At 44.0% G+C, this 16,478-nt stretch overlaps 1 protein-coding gene and 1 long non-coding RNA gene across 2 annotated transcripts in view; one reads left to right on the top strand and one right to left on the bottom strand.

The window, feature by feature from the left end:
• Positions 1-316: 316 nt before the first annotated feature.
• Positions 317-14,371, bottom strand: ARRDC4 (arrestin domain containing 4). The gene is made up of 8 exons (XM_019460144.2): positions 13,908-14,371; positions 9,157-9,223; positions 8,767-8,914; positions 6,454-6,556; positions 5,256-5,512; positions 4,238-4,400; positions 3,512-3,666; positions 317-3,130 (listed from the first exon to the last, which is right to left on the bottom strand). The coding sequence occupies exons 1-8, from the start codon at positions 14,194-14,196 to the stop codon at positions 3,074-3,076; spliced, it is 1,239 nt and encodes a 412-aa protein (XP_019315689.1). The 5' UTR covers positions 14,197-14,371; the 3' UTR covers positions 317-3,073.
• Positions 13,851-16,478, top strand: part of LOC109273365 (uncharacterized) — an 84,001-nt gene continuing 81,373 nt past the window's right edge. Inside the window, exon 1 of the long non-coding RNA XR_008416989.1 lies at positions 13,851-13,944. This is a non-coding gene — a long non-coding RNA (uncharacterized LOC109273365). The remainder of the gene's footprint in view (positions 13,945-16,478) is intronic.

Here is a 16,478-nt window from a genome sequence, read left to right as displayed (position 1 = left end):
GAACAAATGAAGGTAGTACTCCCTCAACAACCAAAATAGTTTAGGCTTATTTACTCTAAATGTCAACCACATTTCTTCACAGAATGCTAAAAACGGATTACCTGGGGGAAACGGAGCCCGCTGTAAAACCAGGCTCAGGATCCCCCCAGGCTGTCCGGCCCGGTGACCATACGCGTTTACAAAAGGATCTTAATTTACAGCAATTACACTTTGTCTTGTGGTATTGACTCTCCCCCCTATGTCTGTAACAATTCAGGTCAGAATCTTATAAAAATAAAGCAAAACAAAACAAAAAACAACCCAGCACCTCACAGCATTAGTGTCATCATTTTATTAACAAAAGGAACCCATGGGGTTCAAACCAGAGTACAAAATACAATCTTTATTTTTTTTTTCCTGTGGGTTAAACTGTTACATTTTTAATAGTAAAAATAAAAAAGCTTTCATAGTTAACTTATCAAAAACAAAACCCCTGCCTATTGAGTTTCTTATTGTGCAAAACAAAAACATCAAAATTAAAGTTCTGCCCACGGAAGGATTTTGTGTGCCCGAAGATGCACATTTGCAATGTCACAATGTTTGCTTCAAAAAGAAAATTCTAAGGCCACGGTTTCTCTGCAAACTAAACAACAGAATAAACAAGCAATAGCAGCTGCATTTTTATCTTCATTCCCAAGAACTCCGTTTCAATGTAGACTTCTCCACATTCGGAAAATAATGTCTTGATTAGAGAAAGGTACGCAGTTTCAACCTACTGCTTAAGGTCAGATGGGCGGATACCAACTCGATAAGGCGAATCATCCCTTTCGGCTACTCCGTTAAGTGCTACGACATCAGCTGTGCTTTCATTCTGGGAGCACGTGTCATGATTTCTCTAACACAGGTGACAAAACAATCCTAGTGAAGGAGCGTGCGAAGCAGTTGGGAGTCAACTACTTGGCTTTTCCACGTGGGGCCAAACAGCTCGACTTTCTCTTCCTTCATACCTTTCGCTTCGTGTCTTTCACTGTGTTTTGGTATCACTGTGTTTTGGTATCGTGACAAGGCGTGTAAACTACAGCTCAGAAGTCAAGAAACGGCTGAAGGTGGCCTTTTTTTGTTTTTTAAAGTAAAAGCAAAATTGTTCAGACAGCACTTAAGTACACGTTACCTGCTTAAAAACACACCAAGAATAAAGCAAAACAAGAACAAAACAAAACAAAACACCCCACAACACACTAAAAACCAAAGCAGGGAATGAACGGGGTGTGACGATTTCGGTACCACCATTATCAGTATAACAGTTGTGTGTTGTGATTTTACACAGTGGCTTAAGGTGAGAAAAACCTGCTGCAGGTGCTCACGTGATTCCAAAGAGAGGTATGTCCGGAAGGGCGAAAACTCTGCATCTACCTCATGCTTGTAGAAAAATCCCTGATCGGAGGGCCGACTAACTCTAAATACAAAACTTAACCTTAGAAAAAGAGCTTTTACACTCGTGACTGAATGTAGGCTGACGGAAAGAAAAGAGGACTCGTTCCGGCGAATGAAGTGTGGTGTTCTGCATGGAAGCACCAGGGTTTCTGGGTCGAACCCGTAGGACGTGGAGAAAACCAAAGTATTTGGCTGGTCCAAAATCTCTCCCGCGGGAATCCCTACCTCCCTTCCATGCGGTGTCCGGGGGTGCTCTCGGCTCACGAAACTGACAGATCAAAGGACGAGCAAGTGAGCACGTGACCAGGAAGAAGAGGGGAACAGGGGACAGGAAGAACACTGCTCAGACTTTCAGCAGCAACACAATCTTGTCGGTCGGAATATCCTGAGGTTAAATGATAATAAAATATTGCACCAAGACAATAAAGAAAAAAAATCACAGTTTAAATAGAATTACTAAAGAGTTGGAATAATAACGTACAGCGTGGCGACTGCCGTCAGTAGACTGAAGTCTCTAGGCAGAAATTAAGTTTTTGTTTTTGTTTTTTAAATGGTACCCTCAAAATTTGTACCCTCTTTTGATTCTGCATTTATTTTGAAACACCCTTTGGTATACATCTATTAACTTTCATCTAATGCTAACCTTATAGATTTTTCCCTCGGTCCACCTGCGGATTTAGCGATCGGCGAGATAAGATTGGGACTGCCAATTAGCAGGAACTCCACGGAAGGCTTATCATGCCTGGTGTTTTAAAAGGATTCTGATAACCCCACTAGAGGTAGGTTAAGAGAGGCTTTTGTTGTTTTGGTTTTTTTCTGTGTAGTTATCGAGGTATCCTGAGGATGCAACCTTTTTTTCCCCCTTTCTTTTTCTACTATGATCTTAGGTAAATAAGACATGGGAAAAATCAAACACATACCCTAACAGAGTACTTGAAGGGGGTAAAAAGTACAGCCTTCCACAAAATGTGTTCTCGAACTGAAATTCATCTTTCCCCTCTGAACGGACATGCCTTGCAAGGAACTCTTTCTTGGTTTCATAATACTGTACAGCCGATTTACAATATGAAACTATATTCCTTCATTAGGACCTCATAAAAAGATTCTCTCAAGAACTTCAGTTCTATGGGACCTGGGGAGAAATCATGAAGACCCCGACGTGTTGAGGGTCACTTCATATTTAGAGTGGACCTTTTTCCTATTCATATACACCTCTGTGCTGCTACCTTCTTCAAGATCAAGGCTCCCAACGAGTCCATATTTCCTTAAAGCTTAGGGTAACTTCTGTTCCACCTGGAGAAACCTGTTTAAAGGTATGTTCGTCTAGTGTTTCCACCACGCACATGGATTCTGTTCTCTTGGGTCAAGCGCAGACACCCTTCACTTACTCTCTCACCACCAGGACTTCCATTACGTTCTGTGACTTGTCACATCTTCATTGGATCATTTAAAGGGGACACATGACCCTATCATACATTTGTGCAATGCATTCTTGTCAGCCCACTGGAAAGTTCATGCATCCTTCAATTTCTATCACCTTCAATCTTGATGTTCGTGTATGTCCTTCCCCTAATCTTCTCTCCCTCTTTCCATAAAGGCAGTGGGGGGAAGAACCAACATTCTAATCGGATGATGAACACAGTGATTTCTGGAATTTTTTTCAGAGAATGAAGGACACAGGCTGGGTCTCTTCTACATCAGCAGGGTGAGGATCAACCTGAAAAAACAGACCAAGACACTAAGACTACTATCCCAGCCCTCTCCAAAGGGTCTTGGTATCTGTTTCTAATTATTGGTGGTTGTAAGCTGAGCTGCTCAAAGCCTATCAGTAATAAGTCCCAGTGGGCCACTTAAATTCTCCGTGTTCTATGGCCACATAAAACATTTTAAAGGCAATCCACGGTGCGTGACGTGCCTGTTGTAGTTTACAAGGCAACCGTTACAGAATGAGGTGATTGGATCAGGGCTAATCTCTAACGTTACCCGAGAAATTTTTTAACTATGTATCCCCTGCTCATGAGGAATCAGCAGCAGATACTTACGGAGGATTATTTACAAACAGCAAGGCAGAAGTCTCATCTTCTTTTGCTTTGCTTACCTCTGAATAGAGAGGGGGAGGCTGGAAGCGGAATTGCTGTACGCAGGCAAACATAGGGCAGCATGCTTCTCCCTCACAGTCAGGGGGCTGAGGGTAAGGAGGGACGTGTCGAGAGAATTCTTCCTCGGACACCACGTCTGCATAATTGGGTGGCGCTGAAACAAAAACGGAGTTGGATCTCAGAAGTCCGTGCAAAGTCAATTGCGTTGATCTCCCGAACTCTTACCAAAACCAGAAATATAGCTAAATGTGAAAACAATGATTTTTTTTTTAATCCCCGCTCTAGTAAGCGAGTTTTTGTGCTTATTGCAACAAGACATATTTAATCAATTCTGCTTTTGTGAAATCACTACGAACACTGATTATGTTCTATTTCGAGCGATGGATGTTACAGTGCAGGCAAAACAGATCACGTAGACGTGGTTGCAGAAAACACACGCACTCTACGCGTACTTGGACCATTTTCTCATTGTCTTACTCCTAATGAATGGGAGTCGGGAGTAGAAGACTTGATTCCTGGCTCTGCCATCAGCAGCTTTGCGTCCTGGATAAGCCAAGCTCTCCACGTCCCTTCCAGGAACACCGTTTTCTAGTTTTTAGTACCCGGAAGAGTCGGGGCCGCTGTTAACAGCAGTAGTAATGGTCATCTGAGCACTTCTGTCCTGACCCCGCCTGCTCTTACTCTACGTGTGAACTTCGCGCTCAAAGCTCCTCAAACTGTCGTACCTTCCGGCTGCTCTGGCAGCGTCAGCGTCAGCCAGCTCATGTCCATGCTGAACCGGCTGGCGGTGCTGGAGTTTCTGCTCCCAAAACCGTTATATGGGATTGTGCCAATCACTAAGGGCAGCTCGAGCATCAGTTTTTTAGCACCAGGAATGTGAATATACACCTAATATGCCAAACACACAAACAAACAAAAACAACGACAGCAAAAAAGAGAGACAGAGAGAAAGGCAAAATATAGGTTAAACCTCATAGTAGATGGACCAGTTTATTTTTTCACACAAACAAATCTCTCTGTTGCCTGCCACCGCTCCCGCATACAACTGTAAATCATCCTGACCAAATGCAATAGACAACAAACCAAATGAACGGCGCACGAAATAGAGAATGCTCTGTGATGGGGAACCGTAGCCTTAACATCCTTCAGCATAAGGGAGCATGCCCTACACATAGGAATTGTAGAAAATGAAGTAGGTGCTTTCAACATAACCAGCCCCCTGCATGCACCTTAACTCTTTCATGTGACTTAATTAAATGCCTCAGGGGGATAGGTTTGGATTACAAAGGCCAGTCTTCGTCACTCCAGCCTGTCGGAATGCTGGTGTAAAGTGACATTTTGTCAGCCGCTAAAAGTACATGCTCGTGGGGACACGGCATCAGTTACTGCTCCATTCTACATAGTTTTCATTTTAAAAAAGCACTCTGGAACACGGGGGAAGGGAAGCAAAAATAAGATAAAAACACAGAGGGAGACAAACCATAAGAGGCCCTTAAATACAGAGAACAAACTGAGGGCTGCTGGTGGGGTGCGGGGGGGTGGGTGGGCTAAAGGGGTGATGGGCATGAAGGAGGGCACTTGCTGGGATGAGCCCTGGGTGTCATATGTAGGTGATGAATCACTAACTTCTACTCCTGAAACCAATACTACACTACGTGTTAATTAACTTGGCTTTAAATTAAAAAGTAAAAAGTAAATACACTTTAAAAAATATATATATATAAAAATAAGCTTCCTGCTTACAGCTAAGGAATAGTCTACTCTGATAATGCAGCAATCCAGGATGGACGGAGTAACAGGCGGAATTTTTAGAGTCTTCCCGTGCCATGTGTCAGTGCCCCCAGAGGCGATGTGGTTTCCTCGCACGTTGGCGACCATGTGCCGGACGGTCTTTGTCTTCCCGCTGGCCAAATACGTCTGCGTTTGGAAAATGGCAGCTTTGGGAACGATGAGGCGGGAGGAACAATTCTCTATCTCCGCATAGATTGGAATAGCTTCTCCTGAAAAGGAAACAAAAACACCTTCAGCGACGTTTCAGAAAGCCCTCCCCGCGGTGAACTAGAGCCATTACCAATTAAAGCTGCAAGGTCACAAAGTCACTTTCACAAGAGGAGACCTCTGACGGGAGGCTTGAACTGTAAATCCGCGTCATGAGGAATCGCCTCAGCTCACGGCAGGTGCGGCTTTCTAATTACGGCATTCTTTGCTTGTCTAATGTAGCAGTATCAGGTTACCAATTCTAAAGACATGTGACTGGCCAATATCTATAAAAATTAAGACACACCAAGAAATGGCCCAGTGGTGTATAAAGTACGAAAGATCACTGACGGACTCACTAGTGCCTATCAAATCAAAACCCGGCCAACAGGAGAACAAAGACTTTGTTTTTAAGGAACTGGTGTTCAGGCACAGGTAAGACAGTGGATGGAGCAGCAAGTTTTACATCCGCATTACACGTCCACCGTGACACCATCCCGTACCACGTCGGGTTCCAGTTGGCCGAGCCCTGGAGCGGGGGCCAACGCCGCTGTACGGAAGCGGACCCTTCACAAACGGTCACGCCGGTGGCAGTCTGACTGTTCAGACTGTTCACGGTCTACATCGCAGCCCCCTATACTTGGGGGCTTTCACACAACAGTGCTCTTCTGGGCAACACCGCCCTGGACACTCTGCCGAACATCGAGTCAAATGCTGGCATTTTCCCAGGCTTCTAATTTTAGACTTTGTCACTAAAGCGAAAGCACTGAAGTCAAAAATGCCAGGAGTTGGATGGGAATCTACTCATCCACTCAAAAAAACTTAAATATCAAGTACTTATGTGAAAAACAGAAAACCGTACTATTCACATTTTAAAATTACAAAACACACTATTAAAAATCACTTGCAATTAGCTAATAAAATGAATGACTCTTCCACATGGACTTTCAAACGTTGTACTTACCATTACAGTATCCCTTCCTTTCAATTTTGGCACTCAGCGAGACTGGACCAGAAGTGAAAAACCAACAGCCAACCATTTTCTCTTGAGTTTTCAATACAGGGGTCTTGAAAATTTCAAATAATAACATGACTTTAATAAAACTAGCAGAAAATTCACAGAACTTAAAATCGTGTCATTCTTTATTAAATAACTGTGAAGAAAGGCCTTCCGAAAAACAAATCAACACTTTTATCCTCATGTGACAGACTAGGCAAAATACTTAAGCAAAACACAAAGCATAAAAAAAAATTCTCTTTTTAGGAAAACTAAGGTGAATTCTCAGACTCACATTAGGTGACACCATCCTGTTTTACCCTGTAAATCATTATGTTTCTGGAAAATGATTTAACATCCCTTAAAGTAGTAATCAAAAATTGTAGTCATAACTATTAACATGACAGAGATGCTTTTTCTTTCCTTTTTTAATTTTTTAATGTTTTTTTATTTTTGAGAGAGGGAGAGACAGTGTGAGAGTGGGGGAGGGGCAGAGAGAGAGGGAGACACAGAATCTGAAGCAGGCTCCAGGCTCTGAGCTGTCGGCACAGAGCCTGATGTGGGGCTTGAAGCCACCAGCAGCGAGATCATGACCAGGGCCGGAATCAGATGCTCAACCGACTGAACTTCCCCGGGCGCCCTGATACTTTTTCTTTTAAAAACCTTACGTGTGTATTAGGGAAAAGGAGAAATGGTATAAAAATCAATAATCAGAACATTATACTTGTTTTGGCATCTAAACTGTAGAACAAGCAAACAGTCTCATTTCCTGAATTCAAAAGTACATTAGTAGGCAGAAATTTCAAGTGCCCTTAACTTCGAATGTTTTGGGTTTTAGTGTAACGGCAGCAAGATAAACCCAATGTCATGGATCCACAGGGTTACTGAACATACCGCCCTGCTCTCTACTCCACAGCATCGATGGAAATGACTCAAGATTTAAGATGGTCAGTTGGAAAGATGCACAAACCAAAAGCTCATTGTAAAACCCAAAGCTGCAACATTTTTTACTTATAAAAGAATATTAAAGGATTACTAGTTTCTCTTTCTGGCAAAAAAAAATAAAATCTCTTTAAATCATTTGCCACCATGGTCCCATGAATAGCTTAGAAGTAGCTAACTTCCCAATTTCAAGTAGTTTTTAAAAATACAAGACAGTATTGTCAATTTGCAAAAAAAAAAAAAAAAAAAAAAAAAAAAGAAAAGTGGTTAGTGGATGGTAAGTTTCAGCTGTAACTAGCTGTGAGCCGGGTCAGCTTCGTGCTGGCTGTTCTAGAATTCTGGCCACAAGGGGCCATGTGACCAGGGCATAACTGTTATATTTTCACACTCTAAAAGTGAACAAACCGTAAAGTCTATTCAGTTTTCGTATGAAAACAGAGCAAAACACCTTTTAACTCCTGTTTTTTTTCCCTTTAAAAACATTGGCCAGAAAAAGAAACCCCCGATAATAAACATACATGTTTGGAACATCAGTATCATGATGGAAAGTTTAAATTATCCTAGTATTTTCTAGGAAGTTAAAAAAAAAAAAAATCATTCATTCATATTTAAATGAAGAACCATTAGGTCCTCATAGCTATCATGAAAGTACAAGGTATAATTTTATATTATTTTGATAATATGGGTTTAGATAAAAGAATCTAGCTCATTAGCTCCCATCTTGCCTATTCTGTTGTTACTTATAGCCTAATCTTTCTTATCAGCCTACAGTATTTCTGGTGATTATTAGAAGTTCAATGCTTTAATGTGGCCAAATCTGTCATAAGGAAATGATAAGTGAAAGGCTCCCCACAGCAGCTGCGTGCACTTACTTAATGTTAGAAAATGGCATGCAAAATGGAAGGATACATAGCATAATGGCCTGAGCTTCAATAACAGGCTGAGCATGATTAATACTCTTCCATAATTACTGTTCCTCAACCTGCTATTATTGAAGAGTTTAGAATACCACAGCCCTGTGAATGTGGCGGCTCTGGTAAAAGTAACCACTCTCTGTGTGTGCATTATTATTATTAAGCCTTATTAATGCATTTCAAGCCTGTATAACTTTTTGGCAAAAGAAGCCCCGAACAACGGAGACATAATCAATAGAATTAACACACACAATTTGTAATTTGCCCGGCCTAGAATCACACATTTAGAGTGAATGCCCATGGGTTACGAGATTCTATCAGAAAGTGACAGGACAGACGACCACTAAACTGGCTCAATGTACATAGCACAATTGAAAGCAAGGAGGGAGGGAGGGAAGGGGGAAGAGAAGAAGGAAGGACTTACTAATAATGCTGGTGTGTTGACATCGATGTGACTAATAACCTGAAGTTCCCGCTTCACACTCTGATCAGGTACCTTGGGTCGTTCCAAAACTGCTCTCACGCAGTACTGAATACTTCCGTATTTCCCGCTGAATGAGGTTACTAAAGGTCTGAAACAAGCCAAAGACATTAACTTATAAGTTCATCTTTCAGTTACACACAATTGGAAAAAACCCTTAAAATGATGGTTTTGGCTTAAAAAAAGAAAGAAAAAAAAAAAACAAGAGTGTGAACAAGGTAAGCCTATCCTGGGGCAATGCAAGATAAGCGGGTGTAACGGTACGTGGTACCCACACATCCGGCAGGGCATGCTGCGGAGAAAGAAAATCATGAAAATAATAGTTTCACTTACTCAGATGGAAGCTGAAAGCTAAATGGAAATTCATGTTTTCCAGGCTGTAATAAGAGGATGCCTTCACCTAAAAAAGAAAATACATTTTAACTAAGGTTAGTATTAGATCAAGAATTTTCACAACCTAAATCATATTCTTTTTAAAGGAGGTTTTCCTGGCTATAACATCCAGTGTACTCCATAAGGTACAGTACGCTGAGATTTAGAGAATTAAAATCTGAATCAGCCTACTAATTTTAATCAATTTCAAACCACACACACACACACACACACATCTTCTATCTTCAAAGAGACCAATCACACAAGTAATTACCATAAAGTGTCAGAGCCTAGAGTTCCCATATACATACATAGGTGAACACGAGTGCATGTATGTACATGTATACATATACATAAACATTTGCTCACCCTACTCATAGAGTAGCACAAGTATACTAACATAATATTATTACTAACACACATCAATACTAGTATGGTAGCATATGGTACACTATTATGCTAACATGAGATATCAGTATTCAATTGCATTTAAAACTGATTTAACAAAAAATACATCTATTTATTTTGGGTATGGCATAAAAATCAGATTCTGTATTCCTTGGACAAAAACGGAAAAAGGGGGTGAAGAATTTCCTTGGAGAATTACGAATATCGAGTATACGAAAGAGCCAAACCAACAGGACAACTTATTAGGTAAGAGTCCTGCATTTGCACGTAAGCGCTACTGATTAATAGGTGGCTAGTTCAAGTTCAGCCGGGTGGGCCAAGCACAAGCATGCCTCCTTTCTCCTGCTCTGGGTCCGGGTCGGCCAGCTCCACTGCATCCCACACAGAGGCTTATCCCTGCTTGTCAGAAGGCCAAGACACAGGGTGGATGGACCCTGCAAGGCCAGAGGCGCTGCTGGAGCTCCGATGAACACACAATCTGCATCACTCAGATCCAAAGCCAACTCCGGGGCTGCCATTTGGTTAGATAGCTCTGCAGAGATCCTTATAAACCTTCCCCGCCTTTTCTGTTCATCTGTTCAAATTTAGGACTAAATTCCCTCATCAAGGGTGGCCTGATTAAGACGAAGAAAGGGCAGGGCAGATGAGAACTCTGAGATTTGCCGGTCAGTTGATACTAAAAACAAAAATTTCTACTGTATCCATTAAAAAAAAAATTAAAGGGCTAGTGATTTTTTTTCCACTTAATTACTAGAAACAATTCAGTTAACATTTCAACCTTGTCTTTTTAGAAAACAGGAATGAATTATTGGCCCATTTAGTCTTCCAAATGTCCCCAGTGTTCAGTGTGTAATATATGAGGGGCAGAATAAGTATAGTATCTTCCACGGAAAGTCATTCAAATAGAAATATGAGACAGAGTGGGTGACTTGGAGGCAAAGTGAGCAAGGATAGGAACATGAGGCTATGTTAAAACAACAGTGACTGAGACAGTCCCCAAGGCTCATGTGTGCTCAGAGACACCCTAGAAGCCTCAGCAGTGTCCCAGCAGTGCTCCAGCACTGGACGCTAGGGAAGCCTCTCCCAATTTACTGCCATCAAAGTAAAAGGCTCAAGGCAATCCCTGTGCTCCTGACGGGGGTAGACTACAGTTCAAATGTATCATCATTAGATTACTGGATATGACAATTCAAGTACTTTACAATGTTCAGAAATGGAGATTTCATTTGAGTTCAAAATTTATAATGCTTAGATGTCAGGCACTGTGGATGCAAAGATGAGTGATGGCAATTGTCAAACAGACCAGGGGAGGGAAGGAGGCCACAGACACACATACACCCAAGTAATGACCACAGAGTGCCCGAACCTGGAAAGGGGATGATGCCTGTCCCGGACCTGAGGGTTGTTGGCACGGAGATGAGCAGGGCAGGGTTTTAGACGAAGGGAACAGCATGAGGCCGAGCACAATGGGCATGTGTGGAGAACAGAGTTACCCAGGATATTGAGAGGTTAAGAGATAAAGTTCTCTCATCATAGACAAAACAAATCCACACAGGAAGCATGTAACATTTAAAATGAAGACTTTCAATCACCTCCATGCATAAATAGAACAAAAATTGAGAAGGTTGAGAAATATAGGTTATAGTTTTTGGAATCAAATCTTAGTTTTCTTCCTCTTATTTATTATTATTATTTTTTTTTATTAAAAAGGTTCACAAGCTGAATCATGTGCCCATTTATGCTTCTGTTGTCTTGGCTCATTATGTGTGCCTCATACAGTGAAGGCTACAATTTCACAGAGAGGTGTTCCATTCACCAATGTTCTTATAGCCCAACCAACCTCCTAATTCAGGGCACCCAGGAGCCATGGGAGCTATAATATCATTACAGGGACTTGGGTTCAGGAAGGATGAGGGACTCCCACAAGGACAGACTGCTGGTTGGTGACCAACTGAAACCAACTCTCTGGTCTGTCTTGTCTTTCTACCACAATTCCTCAATTAAAAAAAAAAAAAATGACGAGTATCAATCACAATGGCAGCAAGCTGTTAGATTAGATTTAACAATGCCAAACAGTTATCTGGGGAGATTTCCTGAAAACAGATCTCATAGGCACATTTCCCCCAAATCTAGATTTGTAAAAAATCTCTTCAGGTGATTGGAATTCACCTAGGTCTTGGAATTAAATGACCCCGAGAATCTATGACCCTGTATAGTTGCTAACCTCTTCCAAGCTACAGATGTTATTGTTATTTTTTCTCAATGAGATCACCTTAAAAAGACTATGATTTTTAGGGGCTCCTGCCTGGCTCAGTTGGTGGGGCAACTGACACTTGATCTCAGAGTTGTGAGTTCAAGCCCATGTTGGGCATGGAGCCTACTAAAAAAAATTCAACAAAACAGATTATGATTTTTATTTTTAAGTATTTATTTCTTTTTAAGAGAGAGAGAGAGAAAGAGAGAGAATGGATGGGGGAGAGACAGAGACAGGGGAACAGAGGATCTGAAGTGGGCCCTGTGCTGACAGCAGCGAACCTGATGTGAGGCTCGAACTCAGGAACTGTGATATCATGACCTGAGAAGAAGTCGGTTGCTTAATTGACTGAGCCACCCAGGCACCCAACAGATTATGATTTTTAAATGAAACATAATCTTTGCAAATATTTGTTATGATAAAAGAAGCAAAAAAATGTTCAGGTTGTCTAGACTTAGCCGTTCTATTCCACCAGAATGAAAAAGCAAGATCTAACTCGTGAATCAAAACACTATTAGCCCAGGTTTTACCAAAGCAATTCTTAAATTCCAGGTCTAACTGCTATTAATGTTGTATCTATTTACTCAGTAGTTATGGGCACAAAGATATAGAGTCCAAAGTCCTGGACAAAAACCACTTCTCTCTTCATGACCCTTGACGCCAGTCAGCCATCTTGAAAATCTGCCCTGTCTCTGACCATTGGGGGAGGCGTGCGTGGGCAGATCCCGGAAACCATACCCACGAAAGGGTCACCCAACACAATGCACTTGTGAATCCAAAAGAAGGCTTTGGTTCCAGATATGTTTTTTCCTTGCTACAATATTTGGGATCACTGGATTCTCACATACTTGGAGGATTTAACTGGGAACAGTCTACTTCTCCATAGCAAGACAAGGCAAAACTGCACCTGCTATTCGTTTTGTAGAAGACACAGCAAGGGGCAAAGCAGTGATACACTGCATTGGACTCTTCAAGGGAGGGGAGTTTTTACCATTATCTCATTTTATATATAAAAGCTGAAGCTGAGAAGGCAGAAGAGTGAAATGGTGTAAAGTAACTTCCACCAACTGCATGAAGACCAAGATTCCCTGTTCCGAGTATTTTCATGATTAAGAAAAGCAACTTTTGCATATTTATTATAATTACAAAAAATCTTAACATTTACATATAATATAAAGAATGAGGAAACATATATAATGGGTTACCACTTCTGGAAAAATCTACACTATTAACTGGACTCCACAAGACTGGACAAGAAAGGTAATTCTTCCTCCAGAAACTCTTACCATGCTCAGATCCCACTGTCTCCAAAGGCCTAAGGGGGTTGGGGGGGGGGGGGGTTGTGGAAAGGGATGTTGCAATGGAAACAAAAGGAAGCAAAGAATAAAAGACAAAGAATATGAGGCAGAGGCAGAACTCTTAAGTTACCCTGCTTCCAGAAGAGGGAAGCCAAGTAAGATGCTCACGAAACACTTCCTTTGAATTCCTACCTACCGCTCACGAACTACTTCCCCTCTTCCCAGGACTGAGGTTTTGCTAATTCATCATGAACCAGACACGAGCGTCTACGTCCAGAATGGGAACGGGAGGCCCATAAACCAGTGGGCACCACAGCATGGCCCCTCAAAGACGGATTCCGCCCTCCATTCCTCAGGCCAGAAGGGACAGGACCTAGATCCCCAGAACCTAGATTTCTGTCTGCTCATCACAGGTTCCCATAGCAACGGTTCACTCCGGGGACCGTCCTGGACCGTCCCAGGACGCCGGGCGCGGTGAGGCCCGGGGGCGAGGAGCCAGCTAGAGGTGCGCACCCACCACGCGGCATCGCCCCGGTGCTTTGAACTTGGGGGGCACGGGCATTGTTACCCGCCCGTCACCGGCGAGCAAACTGAGGCTCCGGCCACCGGGTGGGCGGACCCCAGCCGCGGATCCCGCCCCCGCCCCCCGGCTGGTGGGCTTCCGCCGGCGCGCGCCCTCCCGGTTCCTGGCAGCCCCTCTGAGGAGCCTCCCGTGGCCCGGCCGGGACTCCGGGGTCGTCGCCCTCGCTCACCGGCCGGGGGCTCGCGCAGGCTCAGGCGCACGTTCAGGTACTCCACCTCCGACGCGGCGGCGGGGGCGGCGGCGCCGGGGCTCGGGCCCCAGGCGGCGGTGGCTCGGCCGTGGGCCTCCAGGCGCAGCGCCCGCAGGGCCACCGGCTCGGCCGCCTCCAGCAGCACGTGTCCCGCCACCGTCTCGCCGCTCGAGTAGCAGCCCTTGCGCTCATCCTCGAACACCAGACCCAGGCTCTTCACGCGGCCCTCGGAGCCCACGGCCGCCGCGGACCCTGCCTCGCCGCCCATCCCGCCGGGCGATGCGGCCGCGCCGGGGAGGTCGGCAGCTGTCCGGAGCCGGCGTGGCGAGCAGAGCGGCGCCGCTGTCACGGGCGCCCGCGGCACGCCGAGGGCCCCGCAGCCGCTGTGCGGTGCCCGGTGGAGCCCTAGCGCGCCGTGGGGCCTATCGCTTTAACAAACCCAGGTGGGACTGGTAAGGGGCCGGGACAGCCCACCCCCGGCGCGCGCCCATAGGCCGGCTGTGAGCCCCGCCTGGTGCGGATTGGTTGTAAATGGCCACCGAGTCATATCATAGGCTCTCCCACGCACCGGATGGCGCAGGTAGGCAGTGCGTGATCAAGCAGTGGTGACCAATCGGGATACGCAGGCGTACACGTGCACAGGCCGCTTATTGGCTGGAGCAAGGCACAGTCCTGGGGCAGTGACCAATAGTAAGGCGGTGCGCCCATGTGGACAGATAGTGGGAAACAATATTTGTTAGGGAGGGGGCGGAACCGGGAATCTCCGGCTCGCAGAGAGTCAGTCGTTCCCATGGTTACGAACGGGGGCGGGGTTTCTGGCAGCAAGGGGGAGTGTTTGCAGAAGTCGTAGGGTTCGCTCTGGAATATGAAGTTGCGGCTCCAACTGGCGTGTATTTATGATTTAATCTGGATTTAATACTCGTGGGGGAAAGACGTGCCCTGGAAAATGGAACTCAGCAATAATTCTCTTGTGAGCTTTGGGGGGAGGGGCTGCCTGGAAATTTAGTGGCTAACTTGGCAACTACTAACCTCCAGGTTTTGGAACCCCGCCTGTCCCGGGTTTTGCAATTCCCAGCCTGAGAAAGAGCCTGTAAACTGGAAGAATGCGGGCTGTAGAAAGAAGGGTGTAGTTCTCAACCTGGTACAACCCCTAAGGAGTTCTGGGCTCACGGCCTTTCTAAGCAGGGAATAGCCAGAACACTGATTCTTCCTGCTATAAGTAAGATCATGAATCAGGTTGTTTCTATATAATATATGCTACCCAAGTTTCTGCTCCACCCGAAAGGATTTCCTCCTGACCTCCGTGTCACAGTCCAGAAAATTTCTAGTTGCTTTGATGACTTGTTCTCCACACCTACGGCTCCTTTCGCCTGTCCTCGTTTCAGTTTGTCCTTTAATGCTCCATTCCTTCTCTAGTCTCAATTTTGTTTTACCATCTAGCTTAGCTGACACTATCTGGCCATTTTCTAACCCTTTTAAGTTCTTCTCTTACTAAATTTCCAAGTTTGTGAGCTGTTATCACAGATTGATCTTGTACTGAGATTTAAAACCTTTCCTGAAGTAGCACTTCCTTCCTCCCTCACTCCCTCCCTTCCTCTGTTTCTCTTTCTCTTTCTCCTTCTCTTTCTCTTTCTTTTTCTTTCTTTCTTTCTTTTTCCTCTCTCCCTCCTTTTTCTTCTCTTCTCTTTTCTTTCTTCCCTCCTTCCCTCCCTTTTTAACTTCCTTCTTTCCTTTCTTCCAAAAGAAAGGTTGCTTTACTGCTTTCTTTGAGCTTAAATTGTAATGTGGAACTTTACTAAGGCTTTGCAATTTCAAAGTGTCTTTATCACTTCTCAAAGAAAGCAGGAAAGGACACAAATCTCTGTATAAAGTTCTGAAATAGCTGTTATTTTCTGATCATTTTATGTAGAAGAGTCCTCAACATGCAATTATTTGGCCGCTTTTCTTTATAACACAGCCTGACCTTATATACTTATTTGCATATTGTTTATCACCCCTGTTTGAAGCACAGAACTTGTTCTCCTCATTGTTGTACCTCTAGCACCTAACAGAGTTTAGGACACAATCAGCACGCAATAAATGTTTGTTGACTTGATTGAATGAATGAATCCTAACTCATACAGTATTTTTTGGCTCTGCAATAAATGTATAGTACTCTGCCTCTTACTCTAGTCGTCTTCATCCTCTCTAGGCAGAGAAGCCATCTCTCTCCCTTCCAAAATAAGTGGCTGAGAAAGGGGGAAAGAATAGGGCCCTAACAGTTCTCAAAAGGCAGAAGTGCACGTATGACATTCTGTGCTGAAAAAGATCAGGCTCCCTTTGCTCATTTGTCAGTTAATAATACTTTGAGTACAGGTAGCAGAATGCATGGCCAAACATTGGCTTAAACAATAAGTATATTTCTTGTGTACTAGACCAGAAGTCCAGTAGCAGGAGCTCTCAAGGTTGGTTCATCAGACCCCTCTTATCTTTCTCCACTGCCATATTCAGCTCCCTTCCTGGTGGCAGTGGTTACCACAGCTCTAAGTATCCCAAGGCAGAATTTCAAAA

Source organism: Panthera pardus, unplaced genomic scaffold, assembly GCF_024362965.1.
Source record: "Panthera pardus isolate Hobbes unplaced genomic scaffold, ASM2436296v1 HiC_scaffold_24, whole genome shotgun sequence".
NCBI lineage: Eukaryota > Metazoa > Chordata > Mammalia > Carnivora > Felidae > Panthera > Panthera pardus.
Note: the sequence above shows the minus strand (reverse complement) of the source record. Positions and strands in the feature narration are given on the sequence as shown.